The sequence below is a fragment of the Saccoglossus kowalevskii genome, chromosome 10 (assembly GCF_978046115.1).
Source record: "Saccoglossus kowalevskii chromosome 10, keSacKowa6.1, whole genome shotgun sequence".
NCBI lineage: Eukaryota > Metazoa > Hemichordata > Enteropneusta > Harrimaniidae > Saccoglossus > Saccoglossus kowalevskii.
The window spans coordinates 19,817,810-19,843,435 of record NC_140650.1 but is presented as its reverse complement, the minus strand read 5'-3'; the positions used below and the strand labels follow the sequence as shown (position 1 = coordinate 19,843,435).

The 25,626-nt window shown below is 34.4% G+C and overlaps 1 protein-coding gene across 1 annotated transcript in view; it reads right to left on the bottom strand.

The window, feature by feature from the left end:
• Positions 1-25,617, bottom strand: part of LOC100329031 (huntingtin) — a 51,527-nt gene extending 25,910 nt beyond the window's left edge. Inside the window, exons 1-28 of the mRNA XM_085504340.1 lie at positions 25,325-25,617; positions 21,602-21,685; positions 20,528-20,648; positions 17,205-17,264; positions 16,914-17,060; positions 16,728-16,799; positions 14,636-14,777; positions 13,884-14,065; positions 12,066-12,276; positions 10,883-11,680; positions 10,021-10,185; positions 9,532-9,626; positions 8,922-9,061; positions 8,333-8,396; positions 7,118-7,218; positions 6,587-6,851; positions 5,952-6,130; positions 4,953-5,113; positions 4,348-4,544; positions 3,714-3,852; positions 3,395-3,528; positions 2,897-3,004; positions 2,717-2,794; positions 2,311-2,534; positions 1,859-1,931; positions 1,018-1,179; positions 384-439; positions 113-261 (exon numbers count right to left, since the gene is read on the bottom strand). Coding sequence (XP_085360466.1) covers positions 113-261; positions 384-439; positions 1,018-1,179; positions 1,859-1,931; positions 2,311-2,534; positions 2,717-2,794; positions 2,897-3,004; positions 3,395-3,528; positions 3,714-3,852; positions 4,348-4,544; positions 4,953-5,113; positions 5,952-6,130; positions 6,587-6,851; positions 7,118-7,218; positions 8,333-8,396; positions 8,922-9,061; positions 9,532-9,626; positions 10,021-10,185; positions 10,883-11,680; positions 12,066-12,276; positions 13,884-14,065; positions 14,636-14,777; positions 16,728-16,799; positions 16,914-17,060; positions 17,205-17,264; positions 20,528-20,648; positions 21,602-21,685; positions 25,325-25,473 — 4,456 coding nt within the window. The 5' untranslated portion in view covers positions 25,474-25,617. The remainder of the gene's footprint in view (positions 1-112; positions 262-383; positions 440-1,017; positions 1,180-1,858; positions 1,932-2,310; positions 2,535-2,716; positions 2,795-2,896; positions 3,005-3,394; positions 3,529-3,713; positions 3,853-4,347; positions 4,545-4,952; positions 5,114-5,951; positions 6,131-6,586; positions 6,852-7,117; positions 7,219-8,332; positions 8,397-8,921; positions 9,062-9,531; positions 9,627-10,020; positions 10,186-10,882; positions 11,681-12,065; positions 12,277-13,883; positions 14,066-14,635; positions 14,778-16,727; positions 16,800-16,913; positions 17,061-17,204; positions 17,265-20,527; positions 20,649-21,601; positions 21,686-25,324) is intronic.
• Positions 25,618-25,626: the final 9 nt, after the last annotated feature.

Here is a 25,626-nt window from a genome sequence, read left to right as displayed (position 1 = left end):
GGGAGCCTATATATCTAGCTCTACGAAGAGTATATATAAAGTATGCTAATGACCTAATTAATATGCATGAACATGATTTTGACATTACATTACTTCCCCTTCATTCACTTACCATGTGTTGAAGCTTGCTGACCACTTGCCATTATACCATCACATAGCTGAATTATCTTTGGCATTCCAATAATGGCTTTAGTATGGTATCTCTCATATGACAGAAGAACCAAAAAATGGAAAATATGGGGTATCAAATTCTCAGAATCCCTAGTTTAGTGACAAAAAAGAGTGATTAGTGTAGTGATTAGGTTAGATGGCAGTTGTAGACATTTTCATTTTTGCATTTTAAAATGTTGTATCTTGAAGGTTTTGTAATCAATTGGACTTACTTTATCTGCCCCTCTTCAATAAATTCAAACTGCTTGATGACAAAGCCAATAAATATCTACAGAAAATAGAAAGTCTACTATCAACACGATGTAACATTAGAGTCAAGGCTATGAAACCATATAAACAGTCTCCATATCAAATGTATGAAATATCTGTCTTCATCATGAGTATATTTTACTGCGGATGCGAAGCACATTGACAAAATTATTGTGATTGTGTATTATACGTAGAAAATTTGGATATTGGACAGATATGTACCGATATATGAAGTATGAACATATTATAAAACCATTTTAAAATCTAGCCAAAGAAAAAACACTGTTTGTCAGTTTTCCATGTTGAATGTGAGCCGCTTGGTCAAGTATGTGACACAAGTGAGCCAGTAATTCACCATGGCCAGCATTATACTCTTGGTGACATTTCGTGTACGGCATACTGAGATAGAATTTCTAAATACATATTTTCCATACAATGTACAGATGAAAACAGATATCCATTAAGGTATCATGAGAGATTGGGATAAGTTTCAAACAGGAACACATGTCATGGTGAAAAGTAACCACAGCTGAGGTGTTGGTGAAAAAAAGATAAGATCCAACAGAAATGATCAGAAGTAATCAAATGACCTCTGACCTGGTCTGAGTCCAGAAGACAATAATTCACCCTGAGCTGCACGAGTTGAGCCAATAAGTGAAGCACTTGTTGCTGTAAGGTCAACGAACTTGTGATGGTGTACTGCTTCAAAGCTTTGATCACGAGAGGTTCAAACAATCGTATGTAACTATGGATATGAACCTAGGGAGAAGAGAAACAAGATACTATTAAACTCTGTGATATGTAAAAGTATGGGGTCAAAGATAAAAGCCATAAGACACAATTGGCAGTTAAGATCTAATTGAGTGAGAGAAGATTTGTTTTTGCATCTCAAATGATGTTTCATTTTCTCTTGTCCACTTCTCCCAAAACATTTCTAACCACACTATTTAGGGGTAAAAAAAGAAACATGTAGCTCTCTCTCTCTCACTCACTGAGATCTTGATAGACATTTGCATCTACTGATCATTGAAGCAATACAATAACTGTAAAATGATTTAATTTGGTGAAAGACAAATTTTCAGAAGAAATTGCTAAGTTTGATTATCTAGACACATGGTAACTTTTGGAAAATAATCTCTACAAACACCATCAAATTATTAAATTCCTGACAGCAAAAAATTAACAATTTATAGTTCTCAAATAATCATAGTGCTGGGATTCAAATAAATATTGAAATCTACAAAACTGTCATAAAAACGTAAAATGTGATGAGAATAGAAACTCGTACAGTCTGAGACAGGTGAAAGATTTTTCAATTTCTCATTTCTGATTAAGTGATGTAGATATAGATATGATTTGTCATATTCTTGCCTGATAATTTGATCCCGAATCTCATGTTTTGTAGTCTATACATATACTCATTACAAACTATTCTTACCTTGTCTTTACTGCCTGGCTTAGAAATTGAACTTTTTCTTTCACCACTTTTTTTTCTCATCCAGCTGAACCAACTAGAGAAAACAAGAAGATGTTGATAAAAAACAAGAATGTTTGCGAGTCAGAAAAGAATTGAGAAAAATTCTGGCAACGAACTATTGTGCAAAATTTACAAGATACAATATGTACAATTTTTTTTTTCTGAACCCATGTACTAATTATTATGCTAATTAGAAAGCCCACCTAGCATGGTTTATAATATTATTAGGCATGGTCAATATACACTCATTCTGAACTCTAATATTCTGTTTCAAAAGCCCACCTAGCATGGTATAAAATATTATTAGGCATGGTCAATATACTAGTACACTCACCCTGAACTCTTAAGTTCTGTTTCAAAAGCCCACCTAGCATGGTATAAAATATTATTAGGCATGGTCAATATACACTCACCCTGAACTCTCATGTTCTGTTTCAGCATGCGACGATGGCTTGAAAGAAGCAGCACTTAACGACTGTGTGAACTGTGTATACGGTGTAGCAATACAACTATGGTAGAGCCCAGGCTTCATGTTTGAAGTCAGCCGAGTTGCTTTGCCTGGCTTCCGAGATGCACTCTGACTTGTTGCATTCTCAGACTGGCTACCAAGATTAGTGGAAAACAGCGCTTTTAAAAGCTGCAGGAAATGCAAAGTACAAGTCAATTTACAGAATAACTATCAACAGTTTCTATACAGTGAATAAGATAGCCATTATGACATGGAGTTGTGTTGCCCTCTATCACAGTCAGATGGAAATCTTTTGTTTTTGTTTTGACAAAATTGAAATAGATGATTCAAATATAATTTTTGCTTATTACCTGTTGAACAGTGAGTATTGTGGCTGTAGGTTCTCTCTGTACAGTGGATTTCAAAAATCCAAGCAGCTCTTCAGAATACTGAAAAAAAGCAATAACAAAACAGAAACATACAATTTCGGAGAGTTTTGGATCAGAGTGCCAACAAATTGATGTAAACAACTTTGACATCATCTAACTTACCTTGCCTATTTCAGTAAAATTTGCAAACTCGAGCAGCTGAGTCAGGGCATCTAATGCAGTCTTCAGTAATGATCCAAACTTCTCTGTCCCGCCCAGATCTAGTGTTATCTGCAAAGTACATCAAAGTTTGTATCAATGTTTTGTATACTTTTTCAAGATCTGTGCTGACTTTTATAAAATGCATATTCATATCATGTACCAAGACCAAGCAAAAACAAATTGTTTTTGATCATTTATTTTTCCAAAACTTATGTGTGAAATGGAAAGACAGTAATCACTAATTTTACAACTGTTTTTGACAGTGCAACTAACCATATACCATGACTACATGAGCCTGTGATTTCCCAAATATAATGCTATTATAATGCAAATAAGTGGCATGTATGTAAAGTTCAAAATAGAAAGCCAGGGATCAAAAGTAGCATCTAATAGTTTTGTGCTACATACTGGAATTTGAACTTGTGAAATATTTAAGTGTATGATGGTTTAAAAATTTACCTTGTAATTTGAGTATGCCCCTTTCAGTACGTCATACAGTCTCATGTATTGGGGTAAATGGAAAAATGCTCCCAGCTGAGTTTTACTCGTCTTAGAATCCTTAGAATCTTTCTCAGAACCTTCATGTTTGTCACCTTTGAAAATAAAACAGATAATTAATTAAAAATGGAAACATTTAGGAAAAACTTATATGTTTGCCTCTTAAAAACTCGGTGATGAACACCACTGAAATCACATATCTCACTCTTGAAATATGTTCTTTATTATTCTTTAAAACAGTACATTTGACATAATAAATAATAACATCTATGTCACATACCTTGCTTGTGATCCTTTGACTGTGATTTTAATGGACTAGAAGACAGAGAAGCGGCTTGGTCACCGTCCTTCTCTTTTGATTTGGTTTTCTTTTTAATTGGACTAAGTGATGTACCAGTAGACAAAGATGGCAGCGAAGGCTGAATCAAAATATAAAACAAAACATTACTGTAACAATATATTTCAAATAAACTAACCAGAGGTTATTAATTAGAGCACATTTCATCAATTTTCATTGATACTTGACAAAATAATTTTTTTAAAAAAATTTGAAAACTTTTATTATTTTACAAATAACAAAAATCTTCCTTTTGCCTGGCCCATAATTTTTCCTACCAAACTTTCAGTGCAACATTTTGGTAGTTTTTATGTAAATTTTAGTTGGGGATGGAGCAGAAAATGACAGTGACTGTATTTGGTGTTCAACAAGTTAACCATTTCACCACCAGACTTTATCGCCCAATTTTTTCTGCACTTTTTTTTTATATTCTTCAACATTTCTGGAAATTAACCCTAATTTTGGAGCCAGTGCAAATTATAAACGGGACTATAATGTGAATTTGTGATGAAAAGAGGGAACTGGTAGTGCAAATTATCCCCACCCTCATTCATGTTACATTCACAGTATCTCTTACCTGTATTTTAGGGGGACCTGGTTGGTTTCCTTCTATCACATGTGCACAGACATTCAGAAGACGAGCTAAATGTTGTAATAACTGGTCAGCTAGGGGGACCAGCAATGGGTCCTGCACTGCTGACCAACCAGTGAGCTCTTCTGGGGACTGGCTATCTTTGCCATTGTGATTAGTTCTCAAAGACTTAAATGCTGCCCCTGATTGAAATGAGAAACACATAGTAAAATAATAATGCCACGCCCTAAAAAAGTATACTATTAACATAATTTAACAAACATTTTATGCTTTCTATATTATTATGTAAACTTTTCAAAATGAAACAAAATAGATCTATTTAGTAGTGTATAGTGCAGCAATTTATTGAAACTACTGGTACAACAGTTGAATTAATTTATTGCATCTTAATTCTGACTAATCAAAACACGGATCTAAATAACCTATATTTTGTTTACTGTGGAATACTTTATTTTCGCTTGGAAATAATTTTCGCTGTTTTTGCTGAAGGAATGGTTCAGTGAAAATAAAATTCATATAAAACATTCAAAAAGTCTTTTCAGCGAATATTAATTCCAGCTAAAATAAAATATTTTACAGTATGTACTCACCTGCCATCAAATTACCAGCCAACTGGAGTGCATCTTGATGTCCGGATAAATCCAATGGCAGTGAGGATGAAGTCAATAACGCTAATATTAGCGGCAATACTCCTCCACCAGAACCACTACTCAACTCTTCCACACTCACAGTACTTGTGGTGCTTCCAGCACTGACAGTATGAAGAGAGACAAATTATTTAAAACTTGTGAATTATGCCAGAAAGTACAGGACATTTTTGATGACATGCTAGGGACAAAGAACAAAAATCACAAAATCTTTTGGTTAAGTTGATAAACCCAAATGTACAATTGTATTTGATCACCATCTTCCAAGATCAAGTTGACCAAAAAGTGTGACAAGCTAATAATTTTTAAAAAATGGTATATCGGTACTTTGTGATTCATTATTTTGATATGGATTTCATACAAGCAGCCTGTCGGCTGAGATAGCTCCGTTGTCAGCAAAGCACATTTCAATTAAAGAACAGAAGATATCATTAGAAAATGAACAATATGTATAGTATCAAAGCAATGGGACTTGCTGTTTTCAACAAGAAGTCGAAAATATCATTTTTACCAAAAATGACAAAAATATTCACTAAAATTAGAGAATTGAAGATATCAACATGAAATGAACAAACCTAAGAGAGCTCTACCCAAGGTACATATACACCAAGTATCAAAGAATTCAGGCTTGTAGTTTTCAAGAAGAAGTCGGAAAAGTAAAACATTGACACAAACGACGGAGGACAATCACTCATATGATAAGCTCCGCTCGACAAAGTCGACAGCGAAGCTAATAAACATATTGAGAAAAAAGGCATGGTTTTATACATGTATACACAATATTTTATGGCGAATGCGTAATTGTAACATACTGTGGAATCAATATCAAATTTTGAAATTTTGTGCCACAATTTTATGAGCATATATTTTGCTGTCTCACACCAGACTAATCAAATTCAAAACAAAGAATAACAATAGAAAGAAGTCTCAAAAGCTGTTTACCTGGTAATACTGGTAATACTTCCACTACTGAATGTCCTTGAAGTTTGTCTGTGAATTCTAGAAGACTTTGAACCGTCCTTGGGTGTGAGAGTTGTTATACTAGCGCAGCCCCATGCGCTAGCATACTGTGATACAGGATATTGCATAGACAACTCACACAAGGCATGACAGCAACCATACTGTCAGAAAACGGCAATAATTTTGTCAGACATGAAGGTAAGCATGATGAAAACAATAAAACAACTTTTTAGCCAGAATTTTAGAAAAACATTATATTAAAACTATATTTTCATGAATTACTGTGAAATACTTTATTTTCGCTTGGAATTAATTTTCGCTATTTTCACTGACGGAATGATTCAGTGAAAACAAAATCCAGTGAATATACTTTTTTTCCTATATTTTACATTCAACTTGTCAAAAATCAGTGAAAAATTAATTCCATACAAAACACCCCAAAAGTCCTTTCAGCGAAAATTAATTACAGCTAAAATAAAGAATTTTAAAGTAAGATATTTTACAATTATAATAAATATTTTTAAATTAAAATCAAAAGCAGTATGAGCGCATCAATTGACCAGAAATTATTGTCATTTTAAACCTTACATGACAAAATTAAAAGAATTTGTACCTACCAAAAGATATTTAGAAGTGCAAGAGTTGAGAGTCTTAACAAGTTTATCTACCACACGAGATAAAGCCGATTCTTCAGTAACTGGTGGTGTAAATGTATGGTCATTAAATATTGATACTTCCCGCATAGCAGTGGTGTTGGCTGTTGTATATGGTGTCTGTTCATGTATGATTGGATCAAGGTGTTTGTTGGTGTGCTCTTTAGCTACTGCAATAATGGGATCATGCTGGGGGTGATCCATAGCATAGAACAGCCAAGAGACAAGCCTGTTAAAAGAAGAGAAATGAACATAATATTGAAATGAGAAATCCAACAAATACTTGAACTGGTGATTACAATGCCACAAACAAATCATTTTACTAACAAGGATGACCACTTTTTGTTCATATGGGACAACCATTAAAATAAATCCAGAAATCACTCAATTGATGAAAAGGATTAGTAAAAATATCTGACTGTCGGGGTAAATTTAGTTCTGCTGATCAAATAATGAATTCCCCGATTACCGTTGACCCTCTCCTCATATACTTACGCTACTAGTGCTTTGGCAGAGGCATCCCTCACCCTTGCATCTTCATCTGATAGGAGTTGAATTATTACATTCTCAATTACTCTGCCTTGAAGCTGAAGCCTCTGAAACAGAATAATTCCCAATATAAGACCCAATTGTACGTTTTTGAAAAAAGTAACAAAATTTTTAATTTCAATTGAGGCCCAAGAAAAACCTCACGTTTAAGTCACCTATCCCGTGATGTAGGTAACCAGTGACTCAGATCATGACAATTACAGCATGGTGCTAAGTGAGGCAGCTGTCTGTGAGGACTCGTGTGTGTGTGTGTAGGCGCCATTAAGGCCTTATCTCCTTTGGCGTTCCGTCATATTTGACTGGCCTTAGGACAAGGGCAAAGTGTTACCAAACTGAGCCATGAATCCATGGTGACAAATCGTTCGCAGACTGTATTACCCAGGTAATTGTAACGTAGTGGAATAATTAAATACAGAGGTAAAAAGTTGTAGAGTGGATGGTTGTAAAACTTTAGATAATGTGGACAGCACATTGGGGTATCAAAGGAAAGGAACGCTAATAATGCAGGTATCTAATTGGTGAATGAGGACGACATAAGGAATAGAACCAGAGATAGTCTGAGGACATAAAAACTCAAGGGTCATGACTGATGAATATAATACATCATGAGAAAATATAAGAGGAGAGTTGAGAAATAACACAGATAAGGAACTTGGTCAAATTGGTAACAATGCCATGAAAAATGGCTAGTGAACAATGAATGCTCATTTCTTGGCATTACCACCAATTAAAGACTGTTTATTTAATTGTGACATTTGTTAGTGAAGGGTACTTGCTCAGTAATTATTCAAACAAAAATTACATGTTACTGTCATAGCAATAATGGATGGAAGACAAAATCAGCAATATTACGAGCTATAATTGGATAATCATACAGCTGAACATTGAAATATGTGATTCATTTTGGATCAAACCATTCTCAAGAAGAAACAAGCTACATTGTGATGTCTGGAACAAAAAATTGTTAGTATGCCATACACTCTTTAAAGAGTAATATTTTAATAGTATTGTTGATAAGTAATACATTTATAAGAAATAAATGAGTAAATTCCATTACTGACTAGGTAATTGTATACTCTGATCATCAATAAATAGTCAGGGGATTATCAACAATTAATGCAATTTTACTAGATAAACATTACAACGACAATAAATACTTACTCCAACAAAATGATTATCTCCTTTTCTGGTGTCCGGAAAAATGTCTTCAAGAAAATGTACAACTCTGTAAGAAATATTAATTATTTTATCAACAAGTTTGATGTCACTATGACATAGCAGCTTAGACACATAAACTAAATACCCATTAACACACTGCCTTCTTTTTTTACCCATTGATTTTGGTATGTACGTGGAGCTTTCAGTATACAATGTATGGTAGTGTTAGACATAATAAAATTGTATCAATTTTGCATCAAAATCTGAATTGGAAAACGTTAATGCTTATCTTGTCAAGTCAATGTAAAAGTGCATGCGTTTGGCAGGATATAGGTTAATAAAATTCAGATAATAAAGTAATGCAATAATTAATATTTATTCATAAAATTAATAAATTCAAGCAAAGAAAAAGAAACACCAACAGCCAAGTGACAGCTAGATTATAGTATTTTGAAATATTTTAAGATTATTAGAATCAATGTTGGTTAAAAAACAGATGATAACTTGAAATCAGATCTAGCGAGATCACTGCAATATAACATTATCCACAACTGTTACCCAGAGATGACTTGTCAATACTACCTATACTTACTTGAAATCGATAGATGACAAAACATCCAATAATTTAACTTTTACCAACCAATAGGAATTATCGCTCAATGGTAATAAAGATAATATTAATTTTAATCCCAAATCTCCATGGATACTATTGCACAATGGACGTAAACATATCTGAAATAACAAAAAAAAGTGAATGAATGAATTCAGTAATAAAAACTGCTGTTTTGTCTGGTATATAATTTGATTGAAATTAAATTAGTTTGTTTGTTTGAAAAAAAATGTCTGTCATATAATTTTATTCTATTTTATTTTATTATTTTAAATTTTGTTTGTTTATTTATTTATAGACCAGAGAAAATGTATGAGATTATATGTATATGTATATGTTCAGAGATTGCCATGTATCCACTTTGGTCTGCAGAGCTGAAATGCCAAATGTGACTGCGTAAAGGGATGCTTTTAATCGATGGGAATGCATTAAGCAGTCATTGATACCATTGTTATTTTCATAATTTTTATTACTGTGTTTTCTTATTGTGATTTCAATCCAACAAGTAAATAGTTGTGAAATTGGGTTTCACTATTAAATCAAGACACTTGCCTCCAATGACAAATCAAAGATGGTCACTATGGTTACTCACCTTTACTGCACTGCATACGCTTTTACTTGCCCCAGAAAAATCATCTTCTAGTCCAGATATCAATAAGGATATCAATTCATCTAAGGGTACAAATTCTACAGAAAAAAAAATTAAATACAATTTTGAAATTTTAATTATTTAGTTAAGACTTACCGTATTTGTTGGAGGAAAGAAATAACAAATTTTCAAATGTTTAATATCCATATAAGGAGCATGAGATAAACAAGATCATAATCATGATTATAAAGTTTCATAATTATGTAAATTCATCATTAATTGACTCATACCTGTTTGTAGATGATCACACACTGAGGTCATTTAAATAAACAATAACAAATAAATAAAATAAAAATAAATAAATTTTTATAACAAATAAATAAATAAATGCATTACGACAAAAATTTGTATGACAAATAATATGTTGAAAACCATTCAACTGTCATTTTTTAATACTGTCTTTAATAGCCATATAAAATGTGGTGTACATACTTGTTTGTGACTGTTCACATGTTGTTTGCAGCCATGAATCACATTTATATTTGGATTCAATAACGACCGATTTAATTAACTGGCCAATCAGAATTGCTGTGTTGCCTCTCATCTGGGGGTCCAGGTGGCGTATATAGAGCAGAATATCACGGATCAGCTGTTCATCTGAAAACATGATTAAAAATGAATATTAGGAATAACAAAATGTTTTTGATGAAAAATATATCACTAAAAATCAATTTAAAACTTCTTGAGTCATCATAAATTTACATGTTGATATGGGTCCCATGCCAAGTGTTAAATATGTGGTGCGTTTAATATAGGTTTAATGCATAGTGTTTGTAAGGGTCTTATGCAGAATATTGGTCCAATATGAAGTGTTTGTTATGGGCCCTATTCGATAATGGTCGCGTGCAGAGTATTCGATATGTGCCCCATGTGCCGTGTTGAATATGGACTCCATGCAAAGTATATAATGAATGTAAAATACATTGTTTACGCAAAATTTGAAGATGACATGGCTTTCAATTAAGAATGTCTGGAAAGTGATCATTTTTGTGAGGTCTTTAAAACAGGAATTCACAGTAGCTCCAGTGTAACTTGTTCTTTAGGACTGAACTCAAATTGTAAAAATCACAGAAATACTTAGTGGCAATATCTAAAGAGCAAAGTTCATCATACTAAGTAGACCTATTGAACACAGGTAAAATACAATGTCTGTTAACACAAAATTCAAACATCTGCTGCAGGACAATCACCGCCCTTTGTAGGGTAATAGTAAAAATCTGTGATCAGATGAAAATGAAAGATAACGTAATGTAATATGTTTATTTCTGAGATAAATTGAAAAATACAACTTTACCTTCCTTCTTTTCACCACTGACATCTGGTTTGAATAACTTAGCAAAGAAGACTTTCGGAAACAAACTGATAGCATTCCCGACACACCCTAACGCCAGTCCTTTAACGCTAACACGCACTAACTTATCAGGAATCAAACCTTTTTTATACCCAGTTAATAGATATGCAGCACACATCAAACGAACGCAGTGAACTAATGGGACTTCATTATCAGTATAGCTACCAATGTCACCATCCCTAATCCTAGCAGTGCCAGATGCTGTCAGGCTACTGCTGGAACTTTCCCGGGAATGAGAGTAAATATCCAGGTGTTCCATACTGCCAGCTTCTCTTGGCGTTGCTGATCGACTTGAATCTGGTGTTCGGTCTTTATCACCAGATGGGCTGATATTTACCCTGATGTCCGTATTACTGCCCGGCAGCGAACTACTTTTCCCCAACAGTCCAGCGTTCTCACCAGCGAAGTTCTCTTTCACTGTATTATGACTCAAAAAGACATCTTCTTGTGGTGACAAATCTTCATCCACATCGCCGATTTCAACATTGGAGTACGTGGCGTCATTGCTATCATTCTGTAAAATCATATCGCTGTCATCTTGAAACACGTTGCAATAAACATGACCATCAACTGGTGATAAAGGTGTTGTTAATTCATCCTCTCGATAAGTCACACCAACATCTGTTGCCATGGTATCAGTCTGATCACCTGGAAGTTTCTCTGCTTCCATAGATTCATCTTGAAAATCTTCCAGGCTTGATTCATCCTCAGCCGCCACTGATGATATTCTATTCAACTGACCTGCAAACAAAAATATTCCAAAAGTTAATTTAATTTTTTAATTAGAAAAACAGAATGAAAAATAATAATAGAGACAATCTAGAAAAGTCACTTCATAAGCTTGGTTAAGGTTGGAATTTTGGAGGGATTCCTCAATTATTAAAAATGTTGACCAACTGGTCTCAAAAGAGGACTTAGCTGATAATCAGACTTACCTGGAAGAAAAAATGGCCTCCAGTTGGCCATTTCAATTTGATTGAATAGTTTTTAGCATATAATCAGAGACTAAGGATTTAACCAGAATTTTGAAAAAATGTTGACCAGGATTTTTTTTTGATGATTCAATCGCCATAATATCAACTACTGATAGCTTTGATAAGCCTATAAATAAAGAACAAATTCTTACCCTCCAAGTTTTGGTCACTTGTATTCTGTCTTGGCAATCCCTCTGGAAGAGACTCTACAAAGATGGTTTTCCTCTTGATGCCTTGTGGTGACAGAAGCAGATTGAGCAACTGTGGGTGAGGGGTGCGCAACAGTTGATACAATGTCTCCAGCGATGCAGTCACAACATTGTGGTCTGTAAACTGACTGTAGTAAAGAACCAACTCGTATATCTGAAATGATAATCAAACTAATTAGCATATTACAACAATATCATAATACTGTTGCCTGATTGGTTGGATTTTCTAGTTATTAAACAGAGAATACAAGGAGTATACTACAAAACAAGTGACATTATTAGTAGAATTGTATTTGAGGCCACCACAACTAAAACTTGTAATATTTAAGCATGTACTGTTTCTATTACAATGCTGTGCCTTGAAGTATTAGTTCTATGCAGTCCATAAAATCTGGACAGAGTTTATAACTGGCACATGTTGCAAATATCTAATGATGCTACATTTTTTCATAAAAAATTGCAAAAGTTTTACTGGGTTAATTTTTCAATGATTTTAGTGCAACATTTTTCAATCAACTTTTGATGTATTTTTTGGTAATTTCTTTCTTAATTATGCGTCAAAATTCAAATGAACATATTTTCACATTGACTAGGTAATTAATAAGAATGAATTTCAATCCAGAAATAAGTTGGTCTGTGGATAATCTCAGAGCACCTATATGTATAAAGTTTCTTTTTGTTAATTTTGTTAATTGATGAAAATCAGGTAATTATTATGTAAGGATTGCAGCAAAACTGCAACAATGATAAGGTCTGTGGATTATCACAGAGCACCTATGTACCAAGTTTCATGGAGATCTGTTGAGTGATCTCAATGCAAATGCTTAAATTTAGCTTATAAATATGCAAATTTATGCACAGATTTCAACCATAAATTTATCAGGTCAGTGATTTATAACCGGAACACCAAAATAAGTATCGGTACCAAGTTTCATTAAAATCGGATGAAGAATTCCCGAGACAGAACCCAGTAGAACTGTAATATAAATTGGATAATTTATGTTAATTAGGTAATTAATATGCACAGATTGCAACCAAACACCAATCTGGATTATCTCAGAGCACCCATGTACCAAGTTTCATTAAAATCTGATGAATGGTTCTCGAGATCCCAGTAGAACTGTTATAAATTGGATAATTTATGTTAATTAGGTAATTAATATGCACAGATTGCAACCAAACACCAATCTGGATTATCTCAGAGCACCCATGTACCAAGTTTCATTAAAATCTGATGAATGGTTCTCGAGATCCCAGTAGAACTGTTATAAATTGGATAATTTATGTTAATTAGGTAATTAATATGCAAAGATTGCAACCAAACACCAATCTGGATTATCTCAGAGCACCCATGTACCAAGTTTCATTAAAATCTGATGAATGGTTCTCGAGATCCCTGTAGAATTGTTATAAATTGGATAATTTATGTTAATTAGGTAATTAATATGCACAGATTGCAACCAAACACCAATCTGGATTATCTCAGAGCACCCATGTAACAAGCTTCATTAAAATCTGATGAATGGTTCTCGAGATCCCTGTACAACTGCTATAATTTGGCTAATTTATGTTAATTAGGTAATTAATATGCACAGATTGCAACCAAACACCAATCTGGATTATCTCAGAGCACCCATGTACCAAGTTTCATTAAAATCTGATGAATAGTTCTCGGGATCCCTGCACAACTGCTATAATTTGGCTTATAAATTGGATAATTTATGCTTTTTTAATGACGGAGGGAGATGTGAGAACTATCACCTGGATCAGCTGTTCTGTACTGACACCAGATTCTTCTTCTTTCCGAGTAATGCCAAAACTACCTTTCAAACCATGATCTTTCTCATCTTGCACTGCTAAATGTGGCATAATATGACGAAAACACAACAGTACGCCGAGTAAAACTTGAGATTTTCTTTCTTCATGGATCGGTATTACCATGCCTAATGAATAAACATTTGTCATCAATTTTACCTGTATCTTGAAGGGATGACAGAGATATGGCTAAAGAAAAGATTCTTGCCCCAAAATTTGTGTGAACAAAAAACTGCACAGACCCATGATATTCTGCAGGTAACGGCCGTTAGCCCGCAGAGCTTACAATCAATTTGCATCAAATCTTTTCTCCACCATTATCATGAATTCATTACCATTCTATCAATTCTAATTTTGAACATCTTATATTTCTGGATCAAAATTCATGAATTTATTAAAAAACTAAATTAATATTAAAATTTCTAAATAAATACTATATATATATATATATATATATATATATATATATATATACATATACATATATATATATATATATATATATACAATAGATAATAATAATGAATTTTGTTTCAATGGTTACACTCAATATTTCATCTTTCATCTTTACATGAGCAGAAAATCTCACGGAGAAATAAATTGGAATATCCAGTTTCCATGGCAACTTCTCAAGCCTAATAGAACCATATCGACTTATGTCAGAATCCTTGTACCAAATTGCATAACTAATGACTTACCCAAGAGCACATTGACAAGCCATGCATAAAACACTGGAGGCTTCCTGGAATGTTGACAGATTGCAGATAATGAACTAGACGCAGTTCTTCTCGTAGCCGCTGATGTGGATTTTAAATTTGGCAGAAAAGTCTTCAGTAAAACCTAAGATTATGTATATAATAATAAAACCTAATGGTTAAACAGCAAAATGATATGAAACACGTCTACAAATGATACAGTTGCAGTAAAATAAGAAACTGATATCAAGTTGACATCTCGTCATTTGGGTTTCTGGCCGTTCTCGGATGCTGCACCAGCGCATGTTTTAACCTGTGTGTCTAATCGGATGTATCCATTTTACTGAGATCTCAATGCAATCTCTCAATGCACATATACAGATTTGTTAGAAAGTATGTTTTCCTAGAGTTCATGAAACTGATGATTCAGATGTTGAAATAACACATTGCATTGCATGTTCCAATTGATTCTAGTTTGTCTGTGGAGCTTTGGGGAAGCAATGTGTTAAAGTGCATGCTACCACCGGTCACTGTTAGCATAGTGGTTGTCGCATCAGACTCATGATCGGAAGACCCAAATTCAAATCCTACCTTAGATTGAACATCAAAAGGATCGACCCTTACCCTGGGTGAGTGTGCCACAGACTCAATGGGAAGGCCAATTCCACAGGCCTAGATTCATTCACTAATGAATGCAACTTTGGGGGAACCTTGGTTAAGGTCCGCAGGTGCTTGTGTTCGACCGAGCCTGGTTGATGCCAGAATAGCGCATTAAAATTGCCATTTGTTGGGAGATTGCCACACATCCCTATCATGTAGTCCCAAACATGAATATGACTTCCGTGACAAAATGCCCTATGTGTCAGCAACTAGCACTTGCAATTACAAAAAAAAAAAAGTCAGACAACAGTGACATTCAATGTCTGGAACTGTCGCCTGGCACAAAAAAACAAGTCATTGAAAATGACACAGTACCCGTTAAATTTTGGAAAGTTCTCTTTGTGCTTGTTATATTTAAAGCAGAGGGGTTGTCGCAAGCGTGTCCTTGAAACTTGAGTTCCAAGTGGCGTATACATCAGATTGTTTATTTACATCAAAACACGTATTCTGTGTAGTAGTAATATGGCCAAAAATAAATATTCGTCCATCTTTGATCTGATTATGAAACACACTGATATGTATGATGTATGTGCCAAATACGAATGAAAATGGTAAATAAATTATGGAAATATAGTAGTAAGGCCAAAAAGTCAGATGGCTGTCAATCGGCCATCCTTGACCAGATTTTGAAACAAATTGACATGGACATGCATCCTAACATGTATAAAGTACATGTATGTGCCAAATTTGAATGAAAACTGACAGAGCACGCATAAAGAGATACCGCATATAAAAAAAAAAAATGGCTGCCATTTTGAATCGAATTGCTAAACCACTGCATGTGCATATGTCCCACATAAGGTACTAGGCACATGCAAAGAATGAACAGAATCGGTTCACAGGATTCTGAAATAAGACTCTGGACAGACTGACGCACGGACGCACAGACACACGGACGCACAGACTCAGGAACTCACGGACGGCTGGGGACATGTATCCTAACATGTATGATCTATGTACCAAATTTGAATGAAAACTGACAAAGCATGTTCAAAATACGACATTTTCAAAAAACAAGATGGCTGCAAGTCGGCCATCTTTGATGCAATTGTTAAATAAATCGTCATGGACATGTATCCTAACATGTATAATCTATGTACCAAGTTTGAAAGAAAACTGCCAAAGCATGTCCAAAATACACTATTTTCAAAAAACAAGATGGCTGCCAGTCGGCCATTTTGAATCGAATCGCTAAACCACTGCATGTGCATATGTCCTACATAAAGTACTAGGCACATGCAAAGAATGAACGGAATGACTCTGGACGGACGCACGGACGCACAGACGGAGACCGAATTATAAGTCCCCGTTTTCGAACTTCGTCCGAACGGGGACTAAAAAGGGTGCATGTGCTTCGAACATTGACACCAATAAGATTTAAATTTCTCATTCATAGCAAACGTAGTGAACATTTTCAACTTGGTGGAATTCTCACCTTGACTTCGGTGTCATTTGTAAACCTCCCAAGGACTGGCAGAATCTTCGACATAAACGTACCAAGCGATACCTAAATATAATCGTTGAATACAAATATTACTAAAAACATTGAGGAATTGCTGTTCATCCTAAAAAAAATACATTTATAACATCTGTTTTATGCTAAAATACAGTGTTATTTTACCTGTATCGGTTCTTCCTGTCTTCTCGCTATTCTTTGTATGCACGGCACTAAATTGACAACATACGGTCGGCATTTCTGCGGTCTTATCAAATGTGCCAAGTCAGCAAATCTCCACAAAGCAGCACGCAGACTCCTAGATGCATTATTCTGTAGTCAACCAAAACAAAACAAATTTCACCCAAATTATCTTCAGAAATTCTAGGATAGGGAGTTCAGTGCCTAATAATGCACAACAATCATTCATAGCGCCATTATGGCAGCTTTCCCTTAAAAAATAAATAAAATACATACCTTTTTTATTTCTTTATAAAGTTCAACTTGCAGTCTTCCAAGATTTGTTTCCAAAAGAGTCTTTTGAGAAAAAAAAAATGTTAATTTATCACTATAATTTGCATATAATTTAATCAACATCAAAATGAGCAGTGAGTAAAATGTTTTTGGTCATATTTTTTGGTCACATGCACTTACATAATTTACAGAGATGTTTCTATGTTAAAAATACAGTACTCATTCCGCCCAACCTCTCGCTTATCGCTTAATTTCCGACCGCTCGCTGCTTTCCGACCAGAAACCGACCGCTTTTTTTGGCTCGCTCGCTTTTGTACGCTTGCTAGCATTTGTTCGCTCGCTCTTGCTATGGCTGGCTTCAGAAACATTGTCCGCTTGCCAACTGACCGCTGGAGTAACGATGATCGTACATTGTATCTATAAACTTACAGCCAAAACAAGGTAAGCTTGGACGTTCAGTTGCGAGACATAACAAAAAAAACGCAGCCAGTGATACATTTCGAAAATAAAAATACAAAATAAACGCAATCAGAGGAGCCGACCACGCGCGTTGGAAATAAATAGAACGCATCGTGACACAGCCTCATCAGACGCTTTCACTTACGCAATATAATTATGCACTTATATTTAATACGTTGACGAAAAACACCGCAAGAAAAATGTAAATCAGGCTTGTAATTTACTAGCAACTCGAACTGGAACGCAATATTGATTACTGTAAAAGTGGATAAATTCAAATCGTCACCAAATTTAAAATTCAAACGATCTCGTTGAATTTTAATCAAAAATAAACTTGATGTTTAGAAAGACAAAAACAACAACATATTAGAGTGCAAAAAATGAGAAATGCATGTAGAAAAATTATGCTAATGTGAGAACAAGCCATATACCCGCGAAGTACTCGCTAAAACATGGAAAAAATGTGCCATTTCAAAGGGCACCCTTACAAATAATGTCTGCGATTGTGTGAACATGAAAACGTGCAAACAAGGAACAGAGCTCGTGGTCCACCAAGGAAACTTAGCGATGACGCAGTTAGATGTACATGTATACGACTGTTGAAAACAGAGACTCCTTCGACCTCATATGAGCAGGTTCACGTGGATGTTTCATTTTCAACTATTACCAACAACACTATGGTAATAAAGACTTTTGTTTTTATGTAGAAAAATACAATATTTTTACCAAATAAAATCATATTTATTAAAGTTATTTGTACATGAGTTGTCAAACACACTACATAGTTTGTAATTTCATCCAGCTCCTTTCAGTCACAATTCAAGACAAATAAAAGGCACAAATATAGATAATATAGCAAATTATTTTTTTCTGTAATATTCGTGTGTAATCAGTAATTATGAAAATAATTTATGGGTACATATGGAATACAATTCGTTATGAATTATTCTTAATTTCTAATCATTTTTTTATCAGGGTTTTCCCCCCAGAAAAGACGAAAGAATTTCATAATGTCGGGAACGGGAAGTCTTTTTTTTATTATTATTTATTGGGAACGAAAACTCTTTATCGTAGTGCTTCGTCTCGGTTGACAATGAGCTCTTCGGGCCGCTAAAACTGTATGTCCACCTCTGTTGGGGTGAACATTTGTATTATTATACCGAATAAATCTTAAAACAGAAATTGTGGCACTCAATCATGGCAATCTTCCAGGTCATCGTTAGAAAGATTTTCGGAGGTAAATTCAATCTCCACTCAAGGCTATTTTGAAGGATTGCAGGAAATTGACCCTTACCGATTCATATTTATGAATTAATCGGAATTCAGGTACCATAGTGTTTGTAACTGAGTATTCCTAAAGATACGCAAAAAAAACACGAACGTTCACGTGGGATTTTTCATGCAAACATTGTCAATGGTTCCGACACTGATTCTTTTTTATCTTTCAATTTTTCCAAGACGTCTTCGAGATGCAGGTGCGATTCCTCTAGGCAACCCGTTCTATTTATTTGCAACGCATGTGGTCGGCGCCTTTGATTGCGTTTATTTTGTTCTTTTATTCACAAAATCTATCACTGGCAGCGTTTGTTTTGTCGCGTCTCACAACTTAATGTACAAGCTGACTTTGTTTTGGCTGTAAGTGAACTACGTACAGCTCATGGAAGTATTTCGCCCAGAGTTTGCAAAACGGAATACCCTGCAAAATTTGAATCCTTTATTTTATAACGAGACATTGGGCGCAAAAATAAAAACCATAATTGTAATTCAACAAGTTTATGTAGCGTGTTAGTCCGCTTGCCAGCCGCCTATTTAAAAAACGCGATCTCCATTGATAACTTCGGACAAGTAAGATGGGCGCCAGCCGACATTACATTTGCAATTATTGTATTTGTTTGGCAAATTGTACAGTACGGTCATTCTATAACAATCGATTGGTCGTTTTTTTCACAGTCTTACTATTCCTGCAGATATTCTTCAATATTGTTATAGGTGCCATGGATTTACATAACAACAACTTGACCCGCGTTAAACCCAAACCATGCGTGCAAGGCAACCGTCATTCTACACACGGTTACTCGACGAATACCATACTCTACAGTAGACGTTTTTCGTTCTCCACCAAAAATAGATAGTTTTATTTCATATTAGTTGTGTCTGTGTCAGTGTTGTATTTGATTTCACGCGTTTGGTTCGATCTTGTTTACGGTGGACATTATTACTACGCGTATGTATTATTACCAATTTTATATGGCAGTGTGATCCACCGTATTTTTTCAACGGTCGTTCTATAAATTTCTGATTGTATTTATTCTTCTTTTAACATCATAAAAACAAAAATGATACACTTGTACATGAAACAATAGGTAATGAACTGTAAATGCGGGCAGTTGCGCTGTCAGGCAAGCAAGCGAGTGAGCGAGCGGATACTTCCGGATTTGCACGGTCGGAAAAAAAGAGGAAATTGTCTGGTCGAATTGAACAAAGCGAGCGAAAAAAAAGCGATCGAAATCCGGAAGCGGGGGGGAGGTTGGGGGAAATGAGTACTGTAAGTAATATTTTAATGATTCATTAACAAATGTAATTTTAGGCTATATGAACTTCTATTGGAGATGTGCTTCTAATAGAACAAATACAGTAGTCAATTTTTGCTGGTATTAAACATGACAACAATAGCTCCGATCGAATTTGACATGGTACACTGATTCAATAGCAGTACAACCATGATGACCTCAGAATGACCTTTGGGTCATAGCTACTAATTTGTTGTCATGGAGGGTATACTTCAATATGAAGTAAATATAGAAGGGGTTAATATTGTATGATTTTTCTGATGTGATTAAATTACCAGAAACACAAAATGTGAGTACCTTGATTGTTCGGTTCAAACATTCATCTGCATTCATTCTAACGTCTGGTTCCGGGTCATCACAGGCTATCAGAAAGGTTTCCATGGAGATACCAAGAAACTTTGGAAAATCAGCTGTAGATCTACAAAATGAAAATTAGAACATGAATTACTGCAAATATTTGAAATATTTCCCTTAGTTTATAGTGAAACTTTATTTATCAGAGAAAATCGAAAGAAAATACAATTTTTTCCCCCATGGTTTTTATGTATATCTCCCCAATAGCGCAGTTTGGGGAAAATCAACAACTCTGGCCAAACTAAAATAACTCACAGTATCTTAAAATTTTGAGTTTGTTTAGATTTAATGATATAAAATTAGTCATTTAACATGGATCACACAGGTATTTGCACACTCATTTTGGTTACCTTTATAACCAGATTTTGACACATTAGAAAAGATGTATAGTCATAATGTGATGATGACAACACTACAACAAAGAATACTGTACTGTGGTCCTACTGACCATTACTATATACTGATCATCATTCCCCTGATTGTGATTTTGAATAATTTATAATATTCTTGTAAGGCCAGACTTTTATTATCCCTTGTTTCGCGAACCCGGCGAATGAACAGGAGCCGAAAATGAAATAAAAATAAACATTTTTTTCAGCATAATTTCTCGCACCCACCAACTTGTAAGTGCAAAAAATTTCTTAAAAAAATTATTTTTATCTTCATTTTTTTTTCGCCTGTCGCGTAACAAACCCAAGTTGCATTTTTGTGGGAGTACCATGATCAAAGTAACAAAGTCTCGCGCGGATGAGAAACAAGGTTACACATCATCATGGAATAAAATTTTATTTTATTTTTTCTCTCCGATCAATGATCTCGCTTACAATTCTTTGAGAATCACACAAATCTAATGGAAAAAAAGAATTTATTTTTTCCCGCCCTAATCAAAAAAATTTCCTTATAAAAACTCGAGAAACAAGGAATAAAAAAAAGTCTGGCCTAACTATCTAATGGTTATATTATCACTCAAAATTAGTGACATTCAACTCTTTTGAATATGAATAGTTTATTACTTACTTAAAGTTGGGGGTACACATGGCATCGGCAATAATCGTGAGATATGTAACTCGGTCTTTTTTAGTTATAACTATTTCCTTTTTTCTGTGAAGAAAATGAACAAAATATTAAAAATATACCAGTGTTTTCTGAGACACAATAGTTCAACAAAGTCATAAATCAACTGATATGCAGCTCAACCAATAATATAATGATGAACACATGTGCCAAGAAAAGAGGGTGTGGCACTACCAAATACCACTGGAGACATGAATTGGCATGTACATTCCAAACACTTGTCTTGAATATTGAATTGTGAGAGCAGATATAAGCAAGAACAAAATTGTTGTAGCAGGGAGAAAATCAATCTGATTAAAATCTGATGTAGTGTACAGGCTTTAATTATTGTGGCTATAAACTTATTTTAATTTTATTTTTTATTACTTTTGTTATTAATGCCCTTTTATTTTATTATTTTACTTTGATTTTGATTTTGTGATTTTTTTTAAATTCTGCCCAACCTACATCTGAGCCGATGCCTATGTAACGAGATTTCAACGAGACCCACTATCGACGATTTTAGTCAACGAATCACATACCTCCTTCTATAGCGCACATGATGACGTCACCGGGCAGAGTCGGGTGGCAAACACACTCAAATAAAATGGCGGATTATACCGACGTTAGCGACCGAGAATAACACGGCTTTTCGGTAAGTTTATCATTGTCAAATGCAACGAAAGTCATTTTTATGTTAATATTGTGGCTCGAATGGTTCGACTTTAGATCGTTATTTTGCAGTTATTCTGGGAGTGACGATTTTGTTTCCGCCGTTTCGACCGAACACCAGTGTCTTTTTCCAGTCGCCTGCCCTGTAGACGGGTGATGTTTTGTTGAAGATCGGGCCAACATCGTCTACGGTATTGAAACCGTAGCTGTAAATATTCATCAAATTGTATCATCATTTTGTACATTATACAATAACTCTTTATTAAAGTTATTGAGCTGATTTGGACTGGAATAAAATAATTTTTATTGGAACACATCGCAATTGATCAGGAAATATTTCTTTGCTCCAATTTTCTGCGTCGATGCCGTGGGCCGGTGACTATTATACAATTTAAAATCAGTTTCCATTGTTTACTATAGCTGTTTACAGTGTTCTAATCATTACGATTTACTTATTTTTTGCTTCCATTCTAGATAATTATGCTCAGTGATGTAAAATTGAAGCGATGACTGAATGAACCAACCTTGGTTGGCAAAGATGTATCTGGAAGTGTACACATTTGTTGGAAGTGAAAAAAATATTCAATGTAATGACAAAAATTGTAAAATGCTGTGGAATTTTTTTTGCAAATAAAAATATACTAGCAATTTTCTATTAATGGTTTATTCAAGTGGGCAAAATATAATGTACAGAAAGATTGCCCGTAGAGTATCGCTACACTGAAAAGTAAGCAACCGACAGCCTGTATAAAAGGGGGGCTGTGATTGGCTGTTACTTATGCGAGATTTGAACGGGACTTACATAGGCGTCGGATCAGATGTAGGTAGGGCGGAATTAAAAAAATCACAAAATCAAAATCAAAGTAAAATAATAAAATAAAATAAAATTAAAGGACATTAATAACAAAAGTAATAAAAAATAAAATTAAAATAAGTTTATAGCCAAAATAATTAAAGCCTGTACACTACATCAGATTTTAATCAGATTGGGAAAAAATGAAAATAAAATGTGGTGTATTTATTTTCCCTTGGAAATAACTTTGCTGAAGCACAGTTACTAGTACTGTGAACAGGGTGTTAGCCAGCCACAAGTCCACCCACCAAACAGACTGGCAACTTGGATTTTGGACTGGCAACTTTTTCCCATTTTTTTTGTTTTTTTCTATTGTTCTTTGATAATTTTACCAAAATATATTGAAAACAATCTACATTTTCATGAAGTTGAATTGTTTTGGACTGGCAGTTGCAAATTCCTGGCTAATAGCCTGACTGTGAAAGGGATGAGTCTGTGAAAATACCTTTTTTCTATATTTTACATTCAAGAGAACAAATATCAGTGAAAATAAACAAAAGATCCAAAACGTTGTTTCAGGAAAAAATAATTCTAGCTTAAATAAAAGAATATGCACACTTGGATACTGTGAATGTGTATAATACTGTGCATTTGTTACTGTTAGTTTAGCCTTTTCACCACCAGAATTTCTCGCCCAAATATGTCTGCACTTTTTTCTTATATTCTTATAAAGAGGAAACTGGTGGTGAAAAGGTTAACTGAGAATCAGTAATAAAACATACATGCAGAGATGTAAGTAACCTGTAAGAGTTTTAATTGTAAAGTAAATATGAATTCTAAAATCTATTTGATATTTGACATATAGTAGGCTTTCAATCACTCACTTGGCAGGTGAACAATTCTGATATATTTTACTTGTGATACAGTGAGCATCTAAAAAGGGTATTGCAAACAAAATACACATTTGCAAGAACGGGAAAAGCAGTCTACCACTTTATCAACTGATTGCATGATCATGATGACTTTGTTACAATATTTAAATATTAAAATGAATGTTTGTGTTTTAAATTAAAAATGATGGTTGTGCAAAGAATTATATTCAGCACCTATCCACCATGAAACTAATAATTTATCTTCATATTAATAATTACATGTACTATGATTATTAATTATAAACTGTAAATATTTATAAACTTTTATATATATTAAGCATTTGGTTTGAGTGTGTACTGTCACATTGTCTAGTTTGTATTAGTCTATGCGAGGTTTAATTACAGCGCATCACCTGCGCATGCGTCAGATGGTCATAGAGTGTCATTGTTTACAAACAAGTGTCTACCTTTGTGTTTTTAGCGTACGTTGTTATCGTCGCTTTGGACTCAATTCCTGTGCGTACACAGGTAACGACTTTCTCGCTTTAACTAATGTGAATATATATTTATTTTTTTTTTGAAAACTAGACATTACCTCTAAACTGGTTGCTATAAACAGAAATAAATTGTCTCACTTGTCGGATGAAATCTGCAGGCAGTGGTCATCATGTTCAAGTTTCATGTAAACAAATGTGATTTTACACATGTTGTATGAAATTCAATTGTTTTGTTTTGAAATCAGGTCATTTGAATCCAAACAAAACAATTTGATTAACTGGGCAGGCACCCTCTCATTTCAATGAAATGCTCTTGCATAAATTAGGATGCATTAGAACAGTGTACGTCACAGGACTGCGCTGCACTGTCATTTACTTCAAAATATTTTCATTTATAAAATAGTTTATAACATTACTCGCCTTGCTTGACAGCAGTCATCGTTGGTGTAATAGATGGATCTCCAAACATTGACTACCGGTAATTTTAATCTTGAATTTCTTATTTCAATATTTATATAAATATCAGTTGGAGTGTGACTATTGTCCAATTTACATATTATTTATTTTTCCATTTTTTTCAGAATTAGGTTTGGATTAATTTTATTTATATTTTTTACCCCCAAAAAATATTAGTAGATATTCTTAGTTAGAGCCGAAATAAATCCCGGAAGTGAGATGCGACAATCAGTGCGATAATAAAATAGATCGCATGTCTGGTTGCTAAGAAATCCAAATATTTAACCAAAGTTCAGTTAGCCTAAAGTCAAACGAATTTACTTGCAATGGCGCATCAACATAAGAATCACTTTTTCCGATGGTAGCCTCCATTTTATAAGTAGCTGCCGATGCTTACCTAACGGGTATCGGGAGGCTGCCAGCGACAAATCCAGGCGAGACACCTGTCCCCGTCGTTGATTGCCCACTCTCATCGGGGCTTCCGCTGCCTTGCTGAAAAGCCTTCAGAGCCTCGAAGGCCTTGACCAGCTTTTCCATATTTGCCATGATTGTGCAGCGCTACGACGTTTCTGTCAGCGTGGTTGCTTTAAAGAAAACATGATCGCGAATTTCGTGTTATTTTCTTAAATGTTCATTCACAAGATCCGCCATGTTGAATTTCATTTACCCAGCAATAAGTTTCACTTCCGGTTGAGTAGT